The sequence below is a fragment of the Hirundo rustica genome, chromosome 15, assembly GCF_015227805.2.
Source record: "Hirundo rustica isolate bHirRus1 chromosome 15, bHirRus1.pri.v3, whole genome shotgun sequence".
Lineage (NCBI taxonomy): Eukaryota > Metazoa > Chordata > Aves > Passeriformes > Hirundinidae > Hirundo > Hirundo rustica.
Window position 1 is genome coordinate 14150812 of NC_053464.1, and position 25773 is coordinate 14176584.

The following is a 25773-nucleotide window of genomic DNA, read 5'->3' on the forward strand; positions in this document are numbered from 1 at the left end:
TTTTGGTACCTCACAGGGGCGAGTCTTTAATGGAACACGGAGACCCTGGTGTTACAGACAGGCACGTCGAGGGATGAACAACAGATGCAGTAGAGTCTGTTTTCAGATTTCCATAACAAGTGTGTGTCAGGAGCTGGCAGCTATGAAGACATGTGGCATATGCTGGGTATGTCTGTGCCGTGCCCTGCCCAGGAAGCTGCTTCTTCCATGGGAGCTCCTCTGATGAGTTACAGACACCAGGAAAGGATGGAGCTACTGGCTTGGGGATTAAGAGGAAACTCACCTTGACCTTTCCTCCTTGTGTGCTGCACTGCAGCAGGCAATCCAAGTCAAGAGTTGCCCACAAAACCACAGCACGTGAAGCTGATCCCAGGAAAAGTGGAATGGCAGGAAGGTGGCTACCATCCACTGGGTCAGGCCAGCAATTCCCAGCTGGATATTTTCTTTCTGTGCCCTGCCCAGCTGCCTCAGTCCTGCAACAGCTTGTGTTTTACAGTGGAGCTCTCTGAGCAGAGGTGAACAAAGAGAGTCCCAGCTGCCGTGCGAGCACGCAGCTCGCACAGGTCATAGTCATGGGCCCACTCCACATTGCCCCAGCGCCGAATCTGAAGGACAGGAGGAACGTGGATTATACTCAAAGCACCTCAGCAACTCTCAGCTTCCCTTGTCATGTTTGTGAAGAACAGGTGAACCCCCGGCAGGAACTGAGATGATCCTTGACTGCTGAGGCAGGGATATCTCGAGATGAGGATGTGCTTCATTGTACTGGGGTCTGAGGCAAAGCCTCTTAATGGGAGCATGAAAAGATTCCCAACTTCAGCCACTTTTGGGGCAAGGAGAGCTTCACACTGGGCTAATTTCCAGCAGGCTTGATATCTCGTTGTCTACCAAAACCTCCAGGCTGGATAACCCTCAGCAGGAGAAGCCAGCCACAACTTTGCACTTCAGATTAGAGAGGGAAAAAGCAGCCATCTGGGCTCTGTGAAAAGAAACTGGCAGCCCTGGGAGCACTCTGGGCTGGTGTGCCCGTGGTGCTGCTCTGCAGCAGCACGCTCCAAAACACTCTCAGACAGGGAGACTGGTGGAGTGGAACATCTCCTGCTATAGCAGGCACTTCCCCTGCCAGTTATTTGTGGTGGGGGATGCATTTGTCATGCTGAGATTATTGCTATTTGAATTATAGGGCTGTTTTGTAACATAATTTACCTGGTATTCTTCCTCCAGGCGAGACAGAAGCACAGCTTTCTCTACTGTAATGTGCCTGTCAATCAGGCTCATGGACAGAATCAGCGATTTCAGCTGGGTGATTACAAATTCTATACCTGGAAGGGAATAACCCAAACCAAACAAGAGTCATGGCTGTTTCCTGCAGCATTACAGCAGCATCTTCACACGCTCTGAAGAGACAGGCAGGCTGTGGTACCCCCCCAGGGAGGGCCAGTGATCCTCCCATGTGCACCCGGGCACTCAGATCTGTGGGTAACAGCAGGCACAGAGCATTGTGCTGGCCCTGCCACCGCAGTGACAAAGGCCATGCCCTGGACACCACCTCCTTTTATTCTGCCACAACCCTCCCCAGTGCAAAGGGAAGATATCCATCCAGGCTCGAGCAGTCTGCGTCTTTTGTGGGTTCCACTGCCTGCTGCTCATTCAGGTCTGGAGCAAAGCAAACCTCCCTTCATTTCTTTATCTTTTGGTGTCATTCAGATGATTCAGGCAAGATTAAGTGGGATATAAGGATGAAAAAGTGAGGACAGTGCACAGTGTGGGCACTTTGGAGTACTAAGCCTGATTTCTTTTCCTGGTAACAACAAAGCTAGGGATTAAATCATTAGAAGGTTTGGCATTAAAGAAGTTATTTGTGCTAAGGTAGAGCAAGCAGCTCATGGGACAGCACAGTCAGATCCTGAACACCAGTGACACTGAAGAGAATCCCTGCCTGTGACAAAAAGCAGGTCAGGGCTCAGCCTGCAGATTTAAAACGTAAACCTCCACACTTGGAGCAGGAGAAGAAAATCATTACAGTCTCTCTCCTGTCCCATGGAGAGGAACCACCTCCTCACCGGCCCAGCCTGAGCTCCCAGCCCAGCCCCACTCACCTTGCAGGGCCCACATGTTGTAGGATGCCAGGTGGCTGACAAAGGTCTCCTTGGTGCTGGCTGGAATGTTTGGCCCCAGGATGCTGGTGGAGGAGCCAATTGTCACGTTGTACCTGGAACAATCACCCAAACCCTTAGCAAAACCCAAGCGAAAGGCCCAGGGCTCACAGAGCTTGTGGCCGTGGCAGTCACAAGCACCAGAGCTCCTGGGCTTGGCAGGGCAGGGCTTTAAGCAGCCAGGAACTCTTTGAGCTCTCACCTTTTCTCAGCCCAGGTGACCACAGGATCCCATTCATTCTTCTGTAGCTCTGCCAAGGCTGGAGGCTCCTCCACACGATAGCTGGGACATCATGGAACAAAACCACACTGGATGGTCACTCCCAGGTGGGACACACCTCTGGGAAGGACACTGATCCCACCAGAAGCACAGCAAGTGGAACAGGGACCTGCTGTCCACCCAGGCAGCAGTGACAGAGAACAATCCCACAGCTCTTCCCCAAATTCAGTGCTTTTTGTTATTCCAGGAAGGACAATTCATGTCTTACTACAAGACAGAGCAGTGAACCAGCCAACTGAAAACTGCAGGCAGCCCCAAGCCACAGACTGAAGTGAGATTTAGCAGTTAGAGGAGGGTCCAAACCCCACTGCAACTCTGTGTGGGACCACTCCTGCTTCTCCTTGCCCAGTGGCTCAGCTCAGCATCCCCTGTCCCCCCAGTCTGACCAAACCCACAAGGGCAGGTGGGGGAAGCCTGTTCCTCTCTCTCCATAAGAACTGTGCAGCTGCCACTGGAGGCTGGGACAGGAGCCTGGGCATGAACAGGCTTGATCCTACAGCTCACAGGGACTTTAAGGAATGAAGGGCATTTTGGGACTGGTACAATTAGTCTGAGCTATCTGTGCTGGCACAGGAAAATCAGGGACTGGCTGATAGAACCCCACAGGCCTTTCAAAGATGTTTTGCTTTCTCCAAGATCTTCATTTCCCACTGCTCTCACCCTTGCCCAGCATGGAGGTGTCCAAAACAGAGTTCAACAGAGAACCAAATCCAATGCTCCTTCTTTGGGTGCACAGACTCCAAGCGGGTTTGCACATGCAGGACCGATCTAAACTAATTCAAACCCTTGGGCAAAAACCAGCACAGATCAGAGCCATGCCATGACTGGGTGAGAGCAGATGTCTTCCCTCACTTTACCCAACCCTCTCTCCAAAATCCAGCTGGGCCCCCATCTCGTACCAGACTGTGTCTGTCTCCAGGAACTTCACAGCTGCTCCGATCAGCTGCGTTTTGTTTCGCTGCGTGGGATTGTCCAGCGCCGTGTTGCACAGAGTGGTCTGGGGATAAAGGCAGTTGAAACTGCTGTTAGTCCAGGCTTGAAAGAGCAGCAGCTTCCATGGTACAACACCAAGAAGAAGCAGAAGGATTTGTGGCAGATGAACAACTGAGGGGTGCAGGGCCGCAAAACGGTTCATGTGAGAGGTGTCTTCTCAAATCTTTCAGAATCTCTGGAAAAAGCCCATTAAGCAGCAGGGAAGAAGGGCCATGGACCACTCCAGAGTTCACTGTTTCCTCCTGCCCCTCACTATTCCCAATAACACTGTCCAGCCCCTTCTCAAGTTCCCCCGGTCACACAGATTCCCTACAGACAGGCACCTGGCCAGTCTAGACAAAGTCCTAACTTTCTGCTCATTAGGAGCACGACAACCTGCTGCTTCCACACTCTGCATTTGGAGGTCTCAGCATTCCACCCTGCTGTGCTCACCAGGTGCATCGTGTAGAACTTGATGGTGTCTTTCTGGGAATCCCACTCCGTTGCCACTGCAATGGCCAAGGCCTCGCTGGGGACCGTGAAGAGCTTGGCCTGGGGTGTCTTCAGCTTTCGGTGGTCCAGGTTTATTTCAAAGCCTCCTGGGGAATCAGAGTAGAAATCCTGGGGAATCAAAAAGGAGCAGGCACTAAGGAACAACAGACAACCCCACAGTGGGAGCAGATTCAGAGCTGGAGCTGGTGGGAGCAAGGGACAAGGAATACTCAGGTTTCCCACCATCACTGGGATACACCTGGTCTTGGAAGTTGCTTCCCACCGTGCAGCTTTGCTGTAGATGAGGAGGGGGCTCAGCAGCTGGTGACAAAATGCCACTGGCACAGCCTGGGCTGCAGGTGCCATGCTGATGTGTGGGGTGATGAGACCTCTCCCAGGGATCAGCCCTTCCATCCCATCTCAGCGGCCGCACTCACCTTCCCCCTGCGAGATGCTCACGTTCTGGTAGAACCTCTTCCTCTCTGGGGACAGAAACAGAGGGCAAAAGAGAATGTTCAGCCCCTTTCCCTGCTCCCCATCACAGCTCAGAACATACAGTGCTGTCGAGGTGGGCTGGCCACAAAAATCCAGCCCTTCATCCCCAGTTTCCAAGATGTGAGCTCCAATGAGCTCCACTCAGCAGGGAAACTGGTGACAACCACAACGCTGCTGTGCACAGTCAGGGAGCAGGGAGAACCAGCTGCACTCCTGCCAGGCTGGGGGCTCAGCTGCCCCAGAGTGTGGTTTCCCAAGCAGACCTGTCCTACCGCTCCTCAGGAGTTTTACTTCAGGATCACCCTTTCCAGATTCTACAACTACAGTCACACTGGACAAACTATTCCCTGAAGGCCACTCCTCCCTGCAGCCCAAATATCCCAGTCCAGCTTGGGAATATACCTGCACCACCAACAAGGTGAACCTGAGGAAACTTCAGGTCTCATTTCAGGAGCAGCATCCTTTGCTACCAGCACTCCTACGTGCACTCCTAACACGTGAGAGAGGGATTACACTCATTCCAAAGGATCACATCCCTCCCACAAGGCAAGAAGAACTCATGAGCCATTCCCTTGACAACAGCAACCAGGTTGTAAATCCCAAACCCGTAAATCTGTCTCGTGAAGGGCACAGCAAGCAGGTCAGGCTGCAGGTCTGCTATTCCAGGCTAAAAAAAGCACATTCCTGCTGGGGAAATGGAAGGATTTGCTGAGGCTCTTCGACCTTCGAGGCCTCAGAAAGTGCCTCAGGCACAGTTCTAAAAACAGATTGAAGTGTGTGTACCCCAGAGGAGCCCCAAGGCTCATCAGTGCCTCCCAAAACCTTGCCATGAGTCACCGCGACACTGCAGCCTCACCTCCAACAGAAGGAGATTAATTTCACTGTTCTCAAACCCACGCGATTCCAGCAAAGTCTCTGGATGAGATACGTGGACCAGAACATACCTGAACCCCCCGTCTGAGTCTCATTCCCTCAAAATTCCTAAAACCCAACAGAAACAAGTGTAACAAACTGGTTCAGTGAGGGCTCGGCCGTGCTGCCAGTGAACCTTGCCCGCTCCAAACACACAAAACGTCAGGGAAAGGGCACGGGGGGGAGCCCCACCACCGGGGCCGCTCAGCAGCCCTGGGGAGCGCGGTCCCCGCGAATCCGTGCCGATCCCAGCCCTGCCCTGGGTGACCCCGGGATGAGGGTCCCCAAGGAAGGATCCCCCTCCCCAAACGGGGCTGGAGCCGCCCGGTGCTCCCTCACCTGCCGGCGGGGCATAGGCCCGGCGCCCGCACAGCCCCACCGGGCAGCTCCCGGCAGCTGCAGGAGGCGGTCGGGGGAGCCGAGTAGGCGGAGAGCGGGCCCACCACAGCCGGCGGCAGCCGCGCCACATCGCGACAGACGACATCGCGACAGACGACATCGCAACCTCGTCTCGACCGCGCTCAGCGTCGTTCCCTGGGCGCCGCCATCTTGCCGGCGGCCGCAACCAATCCGCGCCGCCTGGCTAAAAAACCTACATTTCCCAGCAGCACCGGGCAGCAGCGCAGCCAATCAGCGCCCGGCGCCGCGCCAGCACCCAGTCAGAATCAAGGGACGCCCCCCAGGCCTGCGCGCGGGGGCCAATGGGAGCGCGCGGAGGCGCTGCCGGGAGGCCCCGACCCAGCGGCGGCCGCGGCGTGAGGGAGCGGAGCGGAGCGCAGCGGGCGGCGTCCCCCGGCCGCGCCCCGGCCCCGGCCACGCTGGCGCCCGGGGACCCCCCCGAGATGCCGGTTCGGAGCGAGAGGCGCCGCGCTGGAGGGGCGGGGAGCTCGGCCTCCTCCCCCGCTACCGGAGCGGCCGCCAGCAGCTTGGTGCCGCCGCCCCCCATCAACACGGCGCAGCCCGGAGTGGCCACTTCGCTGCTCTACAGCGGGGCCAAATTCCGCGGGCAGCAGCGCAGCAAAGGCAACGCCTACGAGGTGGAGGTCGTCATGCAGGTGAGGGGGGCGGCGGGGCGAGCCGGGCCCTGGCGGGGCGGCAGCGGCCACCGAGGCCTGAGGGAACCGGGGGACCCGCTCGCCTCAGGCCGCCGTGACTGTTCCCACCCTGCCGGCACCCGCATCACCCTATCCCTTGATATTAGGAGAAATTTCTTCACAGAAAAGGCCATTAAACATTGGTACGGGCTGCCTAGGGAGGTGGTGGAGTCACCATCCCTGGAGGTGTTTAAGGAAAGACTGGACGTGGCACTCAGTGCTCTGGTCTGGTTGACAAGGTGGTGAATCAGCCGCAGCATGGGCTGGATGATCTCACGGATCTTTTCCAACCTCAGTGATTCTGTGATGATTCCAAGCCGGCGGGGTATTTTTATGTTCAATTCTGCACGTTCCTGGTGGGATTTGTTGCGGTGGGGACATCCCATGGCTGCTCAGTTCCACTGCACGCTGCCACCTCGCAAGGGCTGGCTGTGCTTTTGTGCTTAAAAACGCTGCTTTTGTGCCGAAAACGTGGCTGTTTTGCTTGTGTCAGCTGAGGAGAGGGGGCTGCCTGCTCCCCCTGTGCTGAGCACAGGGAAACGTTGCCGTCCTTTGATCACAGGTGGAGAAGATCCATCTTCTCATGGCAGAGGTTTGCACTTCCCTGAATAACTCTCTGTGTGTTTTGAAAGCGGATCTGGAGATGTCAGGGAAAAGCTTGGAAAATCCCTACTTTTAAAGCAGCAGGCAAATCCTTGCTGAGATTCTGCACAGCAGAAGCAGAGAGATGCAACCTGATAACTCAAAATACAGGTGCCATAAAAGCTTTAGATTTAGGAGAAAGGCCTCCTGCAAAATGCTGGGGGTGTGGGCAATTCTTCCAGGGATGCTTTTTCTCGGAGAATACTGTGAGTCAGATCCCTTCCAGCTGGAAAGGGGATTTGCTTCCTGCTGGAGAATTCTGGGCAGAGGGTGTTGCCTTGGGAGCAGGCCTGGGATCTGGAGGCTGCCAGAGGTGAGCTGGGCACCTGCAAATGATCTTTCCAGGTGGTTCCCACAGTGTCTGCCAGCTGGAGCTGAAATTATCCTTGGAAAGGTTAGAAACTGCTTTGGATCAAGCAGGCACCTTCATGCCTATTTTTATGGTTGGACTTTGCACTCTTTTCCAGCATGTGGATATGGAAAACTCCTATCTCTGTGGATACTTGAAGATTAAAGGCCTTACAGAGGTGAGTGTTAACTGCAAAGCAACACAAAAAGGGACTGTGTAAAGGCTTTTTTTTTAAAAAATTTATTTATTTATTTATTTTAATTATTATTCCTGGTGGGGTGGGAGAAGTTGCTGCCAGAAATAGGAAGTGGAGGGATTGAGCCCGTTGTAGATTTGATCACAGGGCATCAGCTGGGGAATGGTGCTGGCTGTAAATGCCACAGGTGATCATCCAGCTGGGAGCTTCATGGAGTCATTTAAACTTGGAAAAACCCTCTAAAATCGTTGAGTCCAGCAACTGATCCAGGACACAGCCAGGTCCACCACTTCCTTGGGCAACCTGTTCCAAAGTTTAACCACTCATTTTAATTGTTCCTAATGTCCAATGTAAACCTCCCTTGCTGCAATTTGAGGACATTTCTTGTCCTGTCATTTGTTCCCTGGAGCAGAGCCTGACCCCAATCTGGCTGCTCCCTCCTCTCAGGGGGTTTGGAGAGTCAGGGTCCTTATTCCCAGGCTGAGCCACTCCAGCCCCCTGCGCTGCTCCCTGCCAGACTTGTGTTCCAAACTCTTCCCCACAGCTCCTGGATTCATAAAGGGAGGAAAGAGGCAGAGAAAGGCTGGAATAAGAGCACTGTGGGTGTGGAAGAGTCAGCCTTGTAGAGGGGTGGGAGCAGCAGCCTCAGATTGCCCAGAACTCTCCCTGGGAGATGCTTTTTGCTGAGTGCACAGAGCTTTGTCTGCTCTTGGGTTTGTGCCTGTAGGTGACAATTGTGACCCCACCTTTGTCTCCCCTCTGCCAGGAGTACCCAACCCTCACCACGTTCTTCGAAGGCGAGATAATCAGTAAGAAACACCCGTTCCTAACGCGCAAGTGGGACGCCGACGAAGACGTGGATCGTAAACACTGGGTAAATAAATCTGGGGCAGAGGGTGGGCCTGGGCTGCTGCTTTGGAGGAGAGGTGCAGTGTGTGCCCATGCCAGAGCTGGCAGAGAGGCCTGGAGATCTCTCCTTTCTGGCTGTCTCCCTCCTCCCATTGGGATCTTTGCAAATAGAGGTCTCTTCAGCAGGATGTGATCTGTGATGAGGGAGGGGATGTCTTGTTTTCCACTTGTTGGCCACGGGGTTGGAAGGGAGCAGGAGCAATCCCCATCTCTTGGACCCCCTAAGGGAACACACTCCTTATTCTTGGAGACTTACTGCAAAATGGAATGGAGAAGGGGAAGGGGATCCCACTAGCATAGGCAGAGCACTTGGTACCTGTGGCCCTGCTCAGGGCAGGCTGTGCCTGCTGTTGTGTTTTCAGGCCACAGCAGCCACCTGATCACATCCCCACCTTTGCCTTGGCTGTTGTTTGCCAGGCTTTGATGTTTGTTATATTTCTGTCAAAATATCTTTCTGTGGAAGTGCAGGAGCTTCTCCGGCCAGGCTGGGTATTGCTGTGAGTGTCAGTAGATTTCCATCCTAAATAGCAGCTGGTGCTGGAAGTTCTATTCCTGGAATAAGCTTTTTTTTTTTTTCTTTTCTTTTTTTGTTTCAGGGAAAGTTCCAGGCTTTTTACCAGTATGCAAAAACATTTAACTCTGATGACTTTGATTATGAAGATCTAAAAAATGGGGACTACGTCTTCATGAGATGGAAGGTAAACCCTGCCTGTCTCCTTCTCTGCTGAGCTACTTGCAAGGCACTGACAGAGACTTGAGGTGTTTGAGAGCTTCTCCAGCTGTGATGGTTTCATGAAAGATCTCACCCTGCCAACCCCAGAACCCACTGTTCTTGCAAGTTCCAGTGTGACTCGTGTCTAGCCAGCTAATTGTGTCCTTAAGGGCTGCAGTCATGGCTAAGAACACAACAGGAAAATCTTGTTTGGTGATGCTCCGGAGGATGAGAGAATTGGATCCAGTCCCTGTGTGGGGCCTGTGTTTGATGCAGACTGGCCAGTCTGCAGCTCTGTTCTTCAGCTGGGATCAGCACAGAGTCACCATAGACCGGTTTGGGTTGGAAGGAACCTTAAAGCTCATCTTGTTCCACCCTCCTATCATGGGCAGGGACACCTTCCACTCTCCGAGGTTGCTCCAAGCCCTGTCCAGCCTGGCCTTGGACACTTCCTGGGATGGGGCAGCCACAGCTTCTCTGGGCACTCTGTGCCAGGGCTTCCCCACCCTCACAGGGAAGAATTTCTTCCCTATATCCCATCTATCCCTGCCCTCTGGCAATGGGAAGCCATTTTCCCTTTTCCTGTCACTCCACTCCCTTGTGCAAAGTCCCTGTCCGGCCTTCCCATAAGTGTTGAAAAGCTGCAGTGAGATCGCCCTGGAGCCTTCTCTTCCTTCCCAGGCTCTGACTCCCAGTATTACACTGGGCTTCTGGTCTGCAGGGGCAGATGTTGAGCTGAAACTGATCTCCTGCACTCTTAAAACTCATTCTGTTCTGTTTTCTGCTTCCCTGTGAAGTGCTTGCGGTGGCAGGTGGTGAAGGGGCACTCTGGTCTCTGCTCTGGCCTGCAGGGAGTGCTCGGCCAGGAATGTCTTTGTGTTAGTGGGTGCCAGTATTTGGTTTGGGAGGGCACATTGGGGTGGGGCTGTATCTGATCAACATTTTAAAATGCAGCCTGTGTTTTGCACTCAGGAGCAGTTCCTAGTCCCAGATCACACCATCAAGGACATCAGCGGTGCTTCCTTTGCTGGTTTCTATTACATCTGCTTCCAGAAGTCAGCAGCATCTATAGAGGGCTATTACTACCATAGGAGTTCAGAATGGTAAGGAACCTCCCAGCCTCCTGAAGACTTAAACCAAGCTGTGACTCCTCTCCTGCTTATCCACAGCCTTGGGAGTGTCCAGGCAGGAGATTCAGGCTGGTGGTTGGACCTTGGGGCAGAAGGGAGGGGTGTGTGCCGTGACTGGCCTGAGCAGGCTGGTGCAGTCCATTGGTGTGGTGTAAAGTGCTGCCCTTATAGAAAAGGGGAGGAAATTTTAGCTGGCAGGGTGGAGGAGGGAAGATGATACAGGGTCTGGAGAAGTGCTGGGAGCGAGCTCAGTTCTCTCTCCTAAGGAACAGCTTGGCTGTTGCTCCCTTCAGGCAGAAATCTTGTCAGGCCAGTGCTTTGTATTCCGAGGGTGTTGCTGTTAAGACAACAGTCAAAGTTAATTGGTGGGGTTTTTTTGGAGACAAGTAGCTGTGGAGAGCTCTTTTCCCTTGGATCATTGTCATGAGCAGCAGGTGGATGGCTGGAAGCTCTCAGGGGGAGGGAAGGAACCAGGAGGCTTTCAGATACATTCCCTCAAGCTGAGCTTTGAAAGACTCGAGTGTAATTTGCACTTATGGCAAACACTGTTTGAACTTGAAAGTTGTTGGACTTCAAAAGGAGTCCAAAAAACCACCACAGTCAGCCCACCTGGAAAGCTGCCTCGCTGCAGGTGGCTCAGAGGGATCAGAGTGGGAATTACAGGATCGTTAAGGTTGGAAAAAACCTCCAAAATCAAGTCCAATCTTTGACCGAATACCACCATTCCAACTCAACCCTAAATGCAGTGTCTGTTTGATTTCTGAACACTTCCAGGGATGGTACCTCCACCACTTCCCTGGGCAGGCCATTCCGGGTCTAAACCCCTCTTTCAGTAAGGAATTTTTGCCTCATATCCAACCTGAACCTCTCCTGGCACAACTTGAGGCCATTTCCCTTTGTCCTGTCCTTAGTTGTGTGGGAAAAGAGCCTGACCCCACTTGGCTTCACGCTCCGGTCAGGGAGTTGTAGAGTCATGAGGAACGACGCTGAGTCCTGTCAGGATTTTGGCGCTGTGGGAAGTGGGTGTTGGGTGCCTGCACACTCTGGGATTGTGAAGCACAGTGTCTGCTCTGTGTCTGCCAAGCAGGAGCTCCGTGTAACCCTCTCCTCCCTGTCTCCCTTCTCTGCCAGGTATCAGTCATTGAATTTAACGCACGTTCCCGAGCACAGTGCTCCTATCTACGAGTTCCGATGACAGCTGTCCACATCTGATAGCGCCCAGAAGCAAACGGGGCAGGAGAGCATGGCCTGCCAGGAGAACTGTGTCCCTGTGGGAGCACGGGAATGCACGCTTCTCTCCTGCCCCTTGGACTCCAGAGAGAGAGAGAGAGCCTGGATGTTAACTCACCCAGCCTGAGGAGCTGCTGGAGCTTGATTCTCCCTCCTGTCGAGTGGCCATTTGATCTTTACTCTGGTTTTAAGCTACTTTAATGCACTTTCTTGTTGCACAGCTCGTTTCTCTGTCACTGAAGTTGCTCCTGGCTCTCCTCTGGAAGCTGTTTCTCAGTAGCTGGAATCAGTGCTCTGGCCTCTGAGTAATAAGGAAATGTAAGCTCAAGGCTTATGTTTTCCTTGTTATATCCCAAAGTGGGTTGAAATCACCAGGATTCAGGTTTCTTGCCCAGATTTCCAGCTCTGATGCTCCCAGAGCCAGGCCCTGGGTGTGAGGCTCAGCTGTGGAGTCTGTTGGGGAGTGTTGGCTGAGGTAAGGCTGGAGTGAGGCTTTGCTGGCTAACAAGGTTAGCTGGAGCTGCAGATCTTTCAGGAACGCCGGCCCTTTGGAGCTGGGAGCTGTTCCGGTGTCTGGATACGCCACTGGGAATTAATTTGATGTACGGACTTCCAGGCTCTCAGTAAAGTGGATCTGAACTCTGCTTGTAGGTGTATATTTGCTCTTTACTTAAGTTAAGGGTAAAAAAAAAAAAAAAAGAAAAAAAAGGTTAAAAAAAGTTAAAAAAAAACCAAAAAAACTTTTATTAAAAAAAATATATATATATATTTTTATGGTTCCTTTTCCAAAGGACCCTATGGCAAATGCACAAGTACTCGATTCCATGTTACAGTTTTCACATTGAAAACCAGGAATGTCTGTGTTTTTATATCCGTGTATCCAGCTAAGCTTTGGGAACGTGACCGGAGCGCAAGCGCTGAGCAGCGTCGCCCTGGGACCGCTCAGCCTTTGTACTCCCCCTTCATGCTTCACCACCACTGCTTGACACCTTTTTACAAGGAAAAACAAGAAAAAAAGTTATAAAAACCCCTTCCCATTAGCTCCCTCTGACTCTGAATGTTCCAAGTGACATAACTTAAGGCTCCTGTGCCAAAGTGTGTGTGTGTGTGCGCGTGTGGGTTGGTTTTTTAAAGACACTTTCAAACTTGGCCTCACTTGTGTTTTTACCTTGTCAGCCCCACCTGCAGGGCGTTGTGAGAGTTTTGTTTGCCTTTTTTTTCTGGCTGTGTTAAAACCCAGTTTCCTCCAAGCAGACGTGTGGTGCAGCTCGTGCTGAGGATGGATTTTCCACCCAGGAGCGGGAATTGAAGCCTCTGCATGCTGGGGCGAGGTACTTTGGATTTTGCTTCTTTTTAACTAACTTCGTTTTTGGCAGCAGTTACCACTTGTTTAAGCCTTAAGGAGGAAGCATTCAGGGCTTGGAGAGCCCCTTTCCTCTATTCCAAGTTGGGATTTTGAGCGCTTGGACGAGCGGCCGGGCCGGTCTTGGGAGATGATGCGGAATTTGCCCGCCTCGCGCGTGCTGCTCTCCGTGGATCAATCCTTCTCCCCAGCACACGTGGAGAGAGGATGCCTGGGGGAGAAGGGAGAGACCTGGCCCTTCCCAGGGAGTGTGTGCTGGTGCCTTGGCTGTCTGGAGGATGTGCAAGGACAGCGCAGAGGTGATTTGGGGCTGTGAGCAGAGCAGTTGGGAAGCGCGTTCCTGTTTTATTTTGCTCCTCTCAGAGAAACTCAGCCCCTTTCGAGGAGAGGGGTTTCCTCACGGATGGTGCTGGGAGATGTCCTGGTTTTAGAGGTGAAAACCAGTGGTGCTGCTCCACTGTGACCAAGTGTAGGGGTGAAACCTCCTTCCCAGGTGCTGTGTGAGTGCAGGGATCCAGCTCCAGCAGCTCTTCCCAGCCCTCTGGAGCTGTCTGTGCAATGCTGGTGGTGGCACCGCTGTCCCTGTGCTCCCCAGGGCTGTCAGTGCCAGTGGGACACTTGGATTTCTGGTATGGTTTAGTTGAATTAACCCTGTTCCTTGGCAGAAGCTGCATTAGGATGGTCCTGGGGGCATTTAACACGTGTAACTATCCCTAAACCAATGAAGTTGGTATTTTTTTAAGACTTGATATGTTGTGAGAAGGATGTGGAAAGATCATCCTGCTCTGTGCTTGCCTTCCCACCATCCTGAAGGGAAGTTCAGCTTAGATCCAGAACTGGCAGGATGTGATGTGTGGCAGGTGCAGAGCAGGTTGTGGAGCTGAAGGTTTTGCAGGGGCTATTGGTGTGTGGATTTTTCCCTCCTCAAAGGCCTTTGCTTTGATTTTTCATTTTCTTTGACCTGGTTGAGTTGAGGAGAGATGTTCTGTACGTCGTGGTGCGCTGAGAGAGAACGGCCCAGGGGAGGATTTGGGGGGCAGAGGTGAGAAATGGAGTGTTTGTGCTCGGGAGAGGATGTGGTGTCTCTTGAACCACTCTGGCTGCAGCAGGCTGTCTGTGGGAGCAGAGGGTCCATGTGGGGGCCGAGGAGGAGTTTTGTGGAGCGATCAACATCCAAATTAAACATGAACTCTGTTGAAGGGGTCTGTGTCTGTGTGTGTTTGTCCACCACAGCACTTCCTGGTCCCAGGGGCTTGCTGTGCTTCATCTCCTTCCTTGAGGGCTTCTCCAGGAATCCCAGCAGCTTCTGATTCACAAGCTCTTAGAATCATTAAAGCTGGAAAAGACCCCTGAGAGCATCGAGCCCAGCCTGTGACTGATCCCCACCTTTTCACTTGGTGGCACTGAATGTCACGTCCAGTTTTCCCTGAACACCTCCAGGAATGGAGACTCCACCAACCTCCCTGGACAGCCTGTTCCGATATCTAATCACCCTTTCCGAGAAAAAATTCCTCCTGATGCCCAACCTGACCCTCCCCTGGCCCCCTTGGGGCTGTTTCCTCGTGTCCCGTCCCTGGTTGCCTGGGAGAAGAGCCCGATGCCCCCCTAGCTCCACGGTCCTTTCAGGCTCCCGCCTTAATTAGAGGAGCAGGAGCCGGCAGTCCCGGTGTGGGGGGCTCCCCTTAACACCTCCCCTGCTTTCCGAGACCTTTCCCTTTGAGCCTGTCCCTCCCTGGCCTCCTGTCCCCGCAGCTCTCGCCCGCACCCGGGGTCGCCTCCCTGGGGACCCTCCCGGTGCCCCCGCGGTGGCGGCGGGCGGAACCCAGGGCGCGGGGCTCGGGGCGCGGCCGGAGCTGGCGGCGCGGCGCTGCCCGGACGTGTGACGGGGACGGACGGCCGGGCCGGCGGCGCTTCCGGCGGGCGCGGAGCGGGGCCCGCCATGGGAATCCTGGAGAAGATCTCGGAGATCGAGAAGGAGATCGCCCGCACGCAGAAGAACAAAGGTGCGGAGGGCGGCCGGGGGCTGAGGGACCCGGGGACAGCGGGAGGGCAGAGTCCGGGAGGAGGGCGAGCAGGTGGGCTGGGGGTGTGAGGGGCTGTGGGGGGACACAGGCGGTCTGTGAGGGGTCCGAGGGAAGAGGGGACTGGGGGCTGTGGGGAGTCTGGCGCCCAGGTGGGGTGCGAGTTATGGGGGGCTGGCACAGAGTCTGTGGGCTGTGGGCAGAGTTGCCGATCTGGGCTGTGGGGGAGGCAGGGCGGGGATGGTTTGTGAAACTGGGGGGGTCTTTGTGGACACAGAGGGCTGGATCGGGGGTGCTGGGAGTTGGGGCAGGTTGGGGAGCAGGGTGAGCCCTGGGGCTGGGCTGGGGGGGTGTGTGAGGGTGGGAGCTGCCCTCTTCCCTGCCCTGTGCTGTAGCCCCAGCCCTGCCAGAGCTGGGAGGGGGAACATCTCCAGTCCTCCTGGCACAGGAGGCTCCCGGTGTTGGAGTGGTCTGGGAGCTCCCCGTGGGCTCTGCCAGAGCTGCTGCTGGGGCTCTGGTAAATAACATAAATAAACACGTAAGCTGCTGGCTTCATGCCCTTACCTGTTACAATGGGAGACAACTATATGACTTTTATTCTGGTTCAGGAGTAAATTCAAGTGTTTTGCTAAGAACAAGGCAGTAAAGGACTTTCACACATGTGAGCTCTGGGTTAAATGTATCTTTAGAAGTTGACAAGAGGAGGGGAAAATCTGGTCGTTTTGGAGTGCTGAATGAGAGCAGGTGTCAGGAGGGAGTGTTCCCAAGAGGAGCTGCTCCCCCTGTGCTCTGTCTCTGCACCTGCTCTCCCTCTGTCTTACTCCTTTAACCTGGGGTTTTTTTGGCTGTTTCCCTCCACTCTGACTTTGTGCAGCTCCCTGGAAGGTTTGTACCCAATGCCCAGGGCTCCAAAAGGTGATGGAACAGCTGGGGGGCAGACGCTGACCAAGATCCATAAGCATTTCATTTCAGGACGATTCTCATTCCCAGAAGGGAACTCACCAGCAGCTTTCTGCCAACCAGCCTTTGGGTTTGTGTCCTTGCAGCCACCGAGTACCACCTGGGCCTGCTGAAGGCAAAGCTTGCGAAGTACAGAGCTCAGCTGCTGGAACCCTCCAAATCCCCGGCTGCCAAGGGCGAGGGCTTCGATGTGATGAAATCAGGAGATGCCCGGGTGGCACTGATCGGTTTTCCTTCCGTGGGGAAGGTCAGTGAGGGGCTGTGCTCGCCGTGTCTCTGTGCTTTGCAGTGGGGTCACAGTGGGGTTTGCAGAGCAGCTTTGGGGTCACAGAGCCGTGGGATGGTTTGGAGGCACCTTAAGGCTCGTCCCAGCTGGAGTCCTGCACGCAGTTCTGGTGTCTCCAGGTGAGGAGGGCATGGAACTGTTGGAGCAGGAGGACTGGAGACAGGCTGGGGAAAGAGAAGCTTGTGTGCAGACCTCACAGACCTTCTGGTGCCTGAAAAGGCTACAGGGAAGCTGGGAAGGGATTCTTTGTCAGGAACTGAAGTGGCAGGAAAAGGGGGAGTGGGGTCACACTGAATTAGGGGAAATTTAGGGGAGAGATATGGAAGGAATTCTTCCCTGTGAGGGTGGGGAGGCCCTGGCACAGAGTGCCCAGAGAAGCTGTGGCTGCCCCATCCCTGGAAGCGCCAAGGTCAGGCTGGACAGGGCTTGGAGCAACCTGGGATGGTGGGCCGTGTCCCTGCCCATGGCAGGGGGCTGGAATGAGATGAGCTTTGAGGTCACTTCCAACCCAAACCATCCCATGATTCTGTGATCTAGCTGAGGGTTGGAGATGGGGAAACACTCCTTCATTTTGTTTGCTCTGCCCTGTGGGAGCAGCCTGAAATTTGTTCTTGCCCAGCCCCAGCACTGCTGAGGAGAGGGAGGAGTGCAGGATTTATTTCAGCTCCCTGACAGTGTCACCGCCTCAGTCCCTGTGCCTGGAACAGCAACAACACAACTCCCACAGCTGAGGAGCGCTTTGGTGTTGCTTCTTTTGCCGACCCTTTTCATTTTCCTGCCTGCTGATGCTGATCTCTTCCTTTTCAGTCCACGTTCCTGAGTTTAATGACCTCGACCGCCAGCGAAGCCGCGTCCTACGAGTTCACCACACTGACCTGCATCCCAGGAGTCATAGAAGTAAGAAATTCTCCTCCAGCTGTGTAAATGTGTGTTTGCACCAGCCACTAAACACCACTTGTGCTGCCACTAAGGAGCAGAGACAGCCAAAGGTCTCCCAAACTGATTTTTGCTTTAAATTCTTGAGTGCTGATGTAGCACTTCCCTGAACTCTTAGGGTTTGGCTTCCTGACCAGGATTTTTGTGCTGCTCTTGGGCTGACCAGAGCAATACAGCAATTCTCAACTGAATTTTGTACAATCATTGTCGTTGCCAGTGACCAGCTGGCTGCAAATTTTGACAGATTTGTTTTTAATGAAGCTCTGTAGAGGCAGTCTGTGCCTCTGATAACTTTTAAAACAAAATGCAGCTACTCCTGTCCTTGAGGGATTTTATTAGTGGTGACCTCAGCATCCATCAGTAAAACAAATGATAAAGGGCATCAGACTGAAAAGTGTCCAAGAGTAATGAGGAAATCTGGGTCAGGATGGAAAGGGGAGTTAAATAATGGAAGTAACTGTATTGATGGGAAAAGGACTTTAATGTGACACATTCAAGCACAGCTGTGAGCTGCAACAGCAGCTAGAGAGCCAGTGCCCTGCAAATCCTGGGAATGAGAGTCTCCTGGGTTTCCCTTGTGCTGTAAGTCCTGCAGCACACCTGAATCGTTTGATGTCACGGTAAGAGACGTGGCATCTGTTCATTGCTGAGTTTTCTCGTTAGACCAAGAGAAGAAGGGTTGTTTTTCCTTTTTGTTCTCCCAACCTGGGAATACTGCTGTGCTGATTCTGTGGTGCTTTGTCCAGCTGCAGTCACGGGATGCTTTGGGGAGTCAGGATTTAATGTACAGCTCTGTGTGCTGCTGAACACAGCCCATAGCTCTGGAATTTTCCTCAGGACAGAGCCATGAGCTTTGTGCAGAGTCCCCTGGCCTGCCAGTTCCATCCAGTTCCACTCTCCACAGGATGTGGCCCCCCAGCACGTGTTTGGGGCTTTTGGGGCAGCTCAGGTGCCCTGCAAAAAGCTTTCAACTTTCTGTCCTTCCATTTCAGTACAAGGGAGCCAATATTCAGCTGCTGGATCTGCCTGGAATCATCGAAGGAGCAGCTCAAGGTTGGCTCATGTCTGTGTTCATGTGCAGGAGGGATTTGCCCTCAGTAGTGTCCCTGAGTGTCTCAGGTATTCGCAGGTTTCCTGGGCCAAGAGTTCCTACATTGTCTTCCCAAATTTTTGAGTCCTTGATGCTATGTGAGGCACGATTCCTATCCCTGAGCCCACGGAAGGCTCTATATGTAGCACAGAGATGGTTTTCTGGAGGTGGGAGCCAAAGCAAGCCCGTCACTTCTCACCTCCTTGCCTGGGTGTTAAGTGGCTCATCTGTTCTCTGGTACTGAGGAAATCTATAGAAAGATGCTGGAGAGGGAATTACAGCTAAACACTAACCTTGTTTGAGTAATTCCCTGAGTTCCTGCCAGTCCTCCCGTGACTCCTGACTCTGGGAGGAGATGTTGGCTTTGTCTGTCTATGTTGTCATTGTCCTCATTGGCTGGTTGTGTCAGAAAATAGCTTAGGGAATCAGGGAGTCATGGAACATCTGGGAAGGGACCCACAGGGATCATCCAGTCCAGCTCCTGGCCCTGCACAGGACACCCCAACAATCTCAGCCTGTGCCTGGTGTTATCCAAACACTCCTGGAGCTCTGGCAGCCTCTGGGCCATGCCCATTCCCTGGAGAGCCTGATCAGTGCTCATCCACCCTCTGGGGGAAGAGCCTTTTCCTAAAATCCAACATAACCTCCCCTGGCACAGCTCCAGCCATTCCCTTGGATCACCAGAACACTGCCTGTGTTTCCTAAGGCACCTCCTGGCCCTGAGCTCTCTGTGCTCCCAGCAGCCACAAGAGCACTGCAGGATCTTTTTCCTTGCTCTCAAGCTGCTGCACGGGGCAGGAGTCCCCATCTGGCAACAGAACTCAGCTGGTTCCTCTTGCTGATGTGCATCCACCTCGTGTCTCCCCAGGGAAGGGCAGAGGCCGGCAGGTGATCGCCGTGGCCAGGACAGCAGACGTCGTTATCATGATGCTGGATGCCACCAAGGGCGAGGTGCAGAGGTGAGGGTGAGCTGGGCACCAGGGGTGGGCTGGGCTCTGGGCTTCCCCTGTGCCCAGAAAACGTGCCAGCTCCCTGAGGAGTTGTGGAGAGCACCTGGAGAAGGGGGAATTGAATCACTGAGTATGAGATGGGGGTTGTGTTCCATGAGAAGCAGACTGCAGTGGGTGCTCCGCTCAGCACGGCTGTCAGAGATGTGAATGTCAACCTGGATTTCCACCACAGACTCTGACCTGCATTAGGAGGGTTTTAGGCTGTAATGAAAGCTTGTGGCAGGGCTGTATCAACACAAGAGTGGAAAAGGGAAAGGTCTGGGTGTCACCTGGCCGTGCTGAGTCTCACAGGTGCTGTGTCCCCGCAGGGCCTTGCTGGAGAAAGAACTGGAGTCTGTAGGAATCCGGCTGAACAAAAGCAAACCAAATATCTACTTCAAGGTGAGGCTTCCTGAGCTCCTGGAGGCACAGCCTGTCTGCCTGCCTGCTCAAAGCTGAGCTCACTGTGCTGTCCCTCGTGTTGGACAGCTGAGGGGGCTCTGGGTTTTGCAGAATGTTCTTACGTTGCTTTTTTGCCTCCTGCAGCCCAAGAAAGGTGGAGGCATCTCCTTCAACTCCACTGTCACGTTGACTCAGTGCTCTGAGAAGCTGGTTCAGCTCATCCTCCACGAATACAGTATCCTTTCCTAAAATGGGCGAGCCTTAAGCCATCAGCAGCTCATGGTTCGAGTGCTCCCTGCCGTGGGACAGCCTTGGTGTCACTTTGGTGCTGGCAGGTTGGCGACAGGGCTGTCACCAGGGAGCTCAGCCCGTGTGGTGTGTTGGCGTTTGGGCCTTGACAGTGTCCTCCTCAGAAATCTTCAACGCTGAGGTCCTGTTCAGAGAGGATTGTTCCCCTGACGAGTTCATTGATGTGATTGTAGGAAACAGGGTCTACATGCCGTGCCTCTATGTGAGTATCCTGGGCAGCCTGGCTTCTGTCACATCCGGCATCTCTTTTCTGTGCCAAAGGAAATGTTGGAACTTCACAGAATCATGGAATGGTTTGGTTGTGAAGGGACCTTAAAGCCCATCCAGTTCCATCCCCTGCCATGGCAGGGACACCTTCCACTATCCCAGGTTGCTCTAAACCCTGTCCAGCCTGGCCTTGGACACTTCCAGGGGTCCAGGAGCAGCCACAGCTTCTCTGGGCACTCTGTGCCAGGGCCTCCCTGCCCTCACAGGGAAGAGTTCCTTCCCAGGCTCCCACCTAACCCTGCCCTCTCAATTTAAAGCCATTCCCCCTCATCCTGTTACTCCACGTTCTTGTTCCTGGCTCCTAAAACTGTAATGATTTGGAGTTTAGGAGGTGGAAAACGTCTCGACAGGGAGTTTTTTATAGGTTTTGGATGTGCAGCCGTGCTGTGTGTGTTCCCTGGGCCCTCTTGTGGCTGGTGCTGCCCTGAAGCAGCAGAGCTTCCCCATCCTGGTGCTGGGGCTTTGCTCCCACGTGCAGAGCCTCCCACTCCCCTGCTGCCAGCTCCGTGCTTAACTTGTCTCATCTGGTCCCCTGTGTGCCAGAGGTCCCTTTAGGGCTCTGTTTGTAGCCACTGGGTCTGTATGAAATCAAAGACACCGGAGAACGTGTTCCAAGTCATCCCAAAGGGAGAATTTTAAAAGGCCAGAATTTATATTCAGGCTTCTGAATTTTAATAGTTTGTTTTACTGAGAGTCTTGGCTTATCTTCTGAGAGGATCCACGTTTCTGTTCAGTGCTTGTTGTTTCTGCACGTTGCTGGGTTGCCTTTCTAAGGGCTGTGTTGTTTTCCCTTTGGTTTAGGTTTATAACAAGATTGACCAGATATCCATGGAGGAGGTGGATCGTCTTGCTCGGAGGCCCCACAGTGTTGTCATCAGGTAGGAGCTGTCACTTTCCCTTTCCTGCTGCTCTGCCTGGTGTGGGGTTCATTTCACACCCCTTTCTCCAGCTTCTCCCGGGGCCGCTGGGGTGAGAAGCAGAGCTGCTGTGCGGCTTTTCCCAGATTTCCCTCATTTCCCTCCTCTGGAGAGGGAGGCAGCTTGGCTTCTCCGTGCTGTCTGCAGGACAGAGTCAGTCTGGCTTGTTTCCTTAGAATTGCTGATAGATCTGCCGGGGCTTTGCTGCTTCAGAGCTGTTCACCCTTCTGGAATCATGGAATGGTTTGGGTTGGAAGGGATCCTAAAGCTCTTCTCATTCCACCCCCTGCCATGGGACTCCACTAGATCACTTTGTTCTTCTGGACCCCTAAATCAAAACAGCACTAAACAGAGAATCCTGGTGTTTTGCAGCTGTGGCATGAAGCTGAACCTGGATTATTTGCTGGAAAAGCTCTGGGAATACCTGGCACTCACCTGCATCTACACCAAGAAACGGGGACGTAAGTGACCACGAGCTGAACAGAAGGTTTGAGAGGCACAAATGCTGCTGCTGCTGCTCATGCAAGGCAAACAGGCTGCCAGCAGGGCTGGTGCCTTGGAAATGCTGGAATTACACCCTCCCTAATCATCTTTCAGCTCTTGGGAAATGCTTCCTGCTCTTGTCTGATCCTGCCATGTGTGGATCCCACCGTGGCCTTCCTGTTGTATTTTACAAGAGCTGAATTTTCATAAGTCTTTGCGTGATATAAGGGAATAAAGTCTGCAAGTTCACAGCTTTTTTTCCCTTGTTATGCACGCTGTGATGAACTGCTCAGCCCATCACAACCCAGAAGAAGTTTCCTGTTTCTGCTGCAAGAAATCTGGTGATTCCCATGCCTTTGATCCTCCTTTTGCTTTATAATCCAATGATGGAGGCACATCTGTAACTTGCCCTGTTTGGTTGTGAGCAGCTGAACTTGGGTAGGTGTGAGGAGATCAAGGAATTTTCTGAGCTTTTTAAGCTCTGAAATCTTGGGGATTTTGGTCTTCCTTGAGCAGGTGTGTTTTGACTTGGGTGGTTTTGTCTCTCTTAAGTCAAGGGTTTGGGATGGGGTTAGATCAGGTGGGTTGTGAGGAAGCTGCTGATGTGTGGAGTGGGTAATTGCACTTGTGGGTAGTGGAGAACTGATTTGATGCTTTTAGGTACTGGATCCCTGTTCTGTCTGGGAGCAGGAAGGAGGAATTTGGGAGTAGTAAGCACAAGGTGATGTGAGATGGTGTCAGCATTTTAGAACACACTTGATAGAAATCCAATGCTTTTTCCCCCCCTTCTGCTTCTCCACAGAGAGACCAGACTTTACAGATGCCATTATTCTACGGAAAGGGGCCTCTGTGGAACATGTGGTAATTTTTCTCATCTTTTACATTTCCCTGTGTGCAGAAGGCAGTTCCTCCTGGACCTGCTGTGATTTGTGCTTCGTAAAGCTCAGGACGTGTCAGTGTTTGGTTGGGCTGCTCCTTTTGTTGCCTTTACCGGTTTTATCTGCCCCAGGTTTCTTTCACAGCGGCTATAAAAGCTTTAAGCAGTAATTATTTAATGCAGCCCAGTGAAAAAGCACATGGAAGCAATGGAATGGGGCTCTGTGTGAGCTGGTGACTCCTTTGTCTGTTCTGTGTGGTTTCAGGTGCTGTTAACTGGCTACTGAAGTCTTTCTTTTAAATTCTGGCATAGACTTGAGTTTCTTTTAATTCCTGGGTATTGAAAAAGCTGTTTGCAAAGTGGTGTCACGAAAATACTTCAACTTCTGCCTGTCTGTCTTGCAGTGCCATCGGATTCACAGATCATTAGCCAGCCAGTTCAAATATGCCTTGGTGTGGGTAAGTGTTAGGCAGCAACTGGAATCCCTGTCCTCAGGTAACTCTGACTGGTTTTCTAACCCTTCTCCCCATTTTTTGCTTCAAAGGGGACAAGCACAAAGTACAGCCCTCAAAGAGTGGGCTTAACCCATATGATGGAGCACGAAGATGTCATTCAGATCGTAAAGAAGTAACTGCTGGTGCCTGGCCTTGTCTTTAATCACTGCAATTGGAACTGACCACGTCAAAACAAAACAAAACACACCAAAAAAAGGAGAAAAAAAAGAAAAAACAAAAAAGAAAGAAAGAAAAGGGGAGATGTGTTCCAGAGCCAAGAAAGCTTCTGTGAAGCTCCTTCTCTTGGAGAAAGGCAGAAAATGAGGCTACTGTGCTTGTTGATGGGGATGGGGAAGATGCAGCATTTCAGGCCAAGGGATGTTCCTTAAAACTTTGAAAGGAGCCAGTTTTTCTAGGACACAGTTCCACAGCCTGCAGTGTCCTGCCCCTTGTGGGGTTTGCACATGAATCCGTGTGCATTCCCAGTGGGAATTGTTTGAGTTTGTGTGAAAAAAATCTGGCCCCGTGCTTTGGGCTGAGGGAACATTGCTGATGCTTTGCTGCTTATCCATTAATTTAATTTAAGCATTGATCTGAAACGGAATCAGGGTTCTCCCTCCCCTGCTCTCTGGACGTGTCTCTGCAGCTGAGACAACCCCAGTTTTTAATGGTCCCACCTCAATTAACATTAAAACCTGGCACTCTGTGCCTCTCCATAGCCTTGCAGTGGGGTTTGTAAGACATCCTGGTCCAACTGGTACTGAGAGATGAGAAGTTAAACTGGTAATGGTTAATTAGCCTGGCCAGTCTGATCCAAGAGCCGTAGTCTGGGCTGAGGATTCACTTCTGGCACCTCACTCATTGAGGAGCTGCCTTGGGAGCTTCCTCCTTTGTTGGGCAGGAGTTGTCCTGCCCTTTAGTCCCAAAGGTGGAGGTCTCATCAAGCATGCCCCTAAATTCCAGTCACAGCTCTTGGGAGCTCAAGGTACCACCCCATGCCGTGAGTTTTACCCCAGCCCTGTTAAACATTGCTTGTCTGGATGTTGTTCATCAGAAAACTGGGATTTTTGTAATCATGCTTTTCCATTGAATACTGTTGCTAAACAATTCAGAGTGCCTGACAGAGGACAGCTCTTGCCTTCTGGGATCAAGAGCTGCCGATAGCTTTTATTTTCTTTCATTGGAAAATGGTTCGGTCTGACGTGGATGCGGAACTGTGAGGACAGGTGTGACACCTGTCTGAGCCGGGTTCCTCCCTTCCTCCCTGCTCCTCCCCACCCCTCACAGCCTGATCGAGCAGAAATGGATGGATTATTTTATTTGAGAAAATAAAAAGTTGTTATTTCATGTGAATGGTGGGTAGGTGGCTTGGTGTGTTTCCTAACACTCTTTTTTACCACCTGAGGAATCCTGGATGCTGTCGCAGGAGATGTAGGGGGCAACAGAAGGTGAAGTGGCTGCAAGAGACTGGTGATGGGAGATAAATAGGTACTATACACAATGCCCAAGCTAAGAAGGTGACTTTGAACTCTGTAAGTTCCCTTCCCTGTTCCTGGCTTTGTTCACAGCTGGAGTGCAGAGGAAATCCTGACCACGGAGGCAGCGAGTGGAGAACAAGCTCCAAATTATCCACATTATCCCTGTCTGGCAGTGGAAAGCTGGCCCTTCCTGGTGTGAGCTGGGTGGGATGCTGTTCCAGCACATTAACTCACCCTTCTCATTTCCCATGAAGGTCACACAGGCAGAGCTGCCCTCACAAAGACTAATTTTGGTTTCGTTTTGTCCCTGAGCTTCTGACTTTTCCGTCCAAATCCTGCAGCCTGCCAAGCCTTGGCACGGAGCTGGGCAGCCAGAACTGCTGACAGGGCTTCATCCTCATCCAGGTAGTGCTGGGAGCCAGGGGGGTGCTTGCTGTGAGGCTGAAATGCACAGTGTTACCTGCTAAAACCTGTCCTTGAATAGCTGGTGCTACCTCAGCGTGGGTTTCAAATTGATTCTGGCACATCGTTGTTAAAACCCCCTCTGCCTAATTAGCTTCATTTAGGAAAATGGGCATTTCAGCCTGTTCAAAATGAACAGATACATGATTAAAATTGGAATGGGGATGAAGTAAAAATAGTTAAAGCTAGAAGGAGCCAACTTCCTTTTTTCAGGGAGAGTAGCTTTTTTGGCAGCAGGTTTATAGCTGCATTTGAAAATGCACCATTTAATTGCAATATTCCTTCTTCCAGGAGCTTCCCTAATTGTTCTGCTCTTATGTTAAAAGCAGCAAACGTTGCAGTTCGTGCTGGAGTGAGTTTGCCTCCAAGAGATCTCCAAGTCCTGAAAGATCCGAAGGGCAAGAGGGAAATCTGCAGCATTAGGGTTGTCCTGGAGCCTCCTGGGGTTTATGGAGTTTGCAGCACTTCAGTATTTAAAGGGGCTTATGAAAACGGTGGAGAGGGACTTTTCACAAGGGCACGCGGTGACAGGAAAAGTGGGAATGGTTTTAAACTGAAAGGGGAGATAGAGATGGGGTGTTAGGCGGAAATTCTTCCCCGTGAGGGTGGTGAGACTCTGGCACAGGCTGCTCAGAGAAGCTGAGGCTGCCTCATCCCTGGAAGTATCCCAGGGCAAGGCTTGGAGCAACCTGGGATAGTGGAAGGTGTGGAAGGGTGTGGAACAAGATGAGCTTTGAGCTCCCTCCCAACCCAAACCATCCTGGAATTTTCTGCATTGACCAGAGCCCCTCACTGGGAAGCTGCTGGCGGGAAGTGTCATCAGAAACTCCTTGTGTGTTGGGAGAAGGGCTCTCCAGGAGGGTGGGTGCA

At 52.6% G+C, this 25773-nt stretch overlaps 3 protein-coding genes across 3 annotated transcripts; 2 read left to right on the top strand and 1 right to left on the bottom strand.

Annotated features, from left to right (window-relative positions):
* Positions 1-5860, bottom strand: ATPAF2 (ATP synthase mitochondrial F1 complex assembly factor 2). Its single transcript, XM_040079477.1, has 8 exons — positions 5647-5860; positions 4338-4382; positions 3862-4007; positions 3336-3433; positions 2359-2439; positions 2100-2212; positions 1207-1322; positions 1-605 (listed from the first exon to the last, which is right to left on the bottom strand). The coding sequence occupies exons 1-8, from the start codon at positions 5804-5806 to the stop codon at positions 468-470; spliced, it is 897 nt and encodes a 298-aa protein (XP_039935411.1). The 5' UTR covers positions 5807-5860; the 3' UTR covers positions 1-467.
* Positions 5861-6065: 205 nt separating this feature from the next.
* On the top strand, positions 6066-14131 carry GID4 (GID complex subunit 4 homolog). The gene is made up of 6 exons (XM_040079543.1): positions 6066-6362; positions 7511-7570; positions 8355-8462; positions 9094-9195; positions 10182-10312; positions 11471-14131. Exons 1-6 carry the CDS (start codon positions 6150-6152, stop codon positions 11532-11534), a joined length of 678 nt encoding a protein of 225 aa, XP_039935477.1. The 5' UTR covers positions 6066-6149; the 3' UTR covers positions 11535-14131.
* Positions 14132-14811: 680 nt separating this feature from the next.
* Positions 14812-24316, top strand: DRG2 (developmentally regulated GTP binding protein 2). Its single transcript, XM_040079158.1, has 13 exons — positions 14812-14935; positions 16000-16160; positions 17007-17096; positions 18128-18188; positions 19094-19184; positions 19544-19616; positions 19761-19851; positions 20030-20127; positions 20994-21070; positions 21482-21570; positions 22395-22453; positions 22874-22927; positions 23014-24316. Exons 1-13 carry the CDS (start codon positions 14872-14874, stop codon positions 23098-23100), a joined length of 1095 nt encoding a protein of 364 aa, XP_039935092.1. The 5' UTR covers positions 14812-14871; the 3' UTR covers positions 23101-24316.
* Positions 24317-25773: the final 1457 nt, after the last annotated feature.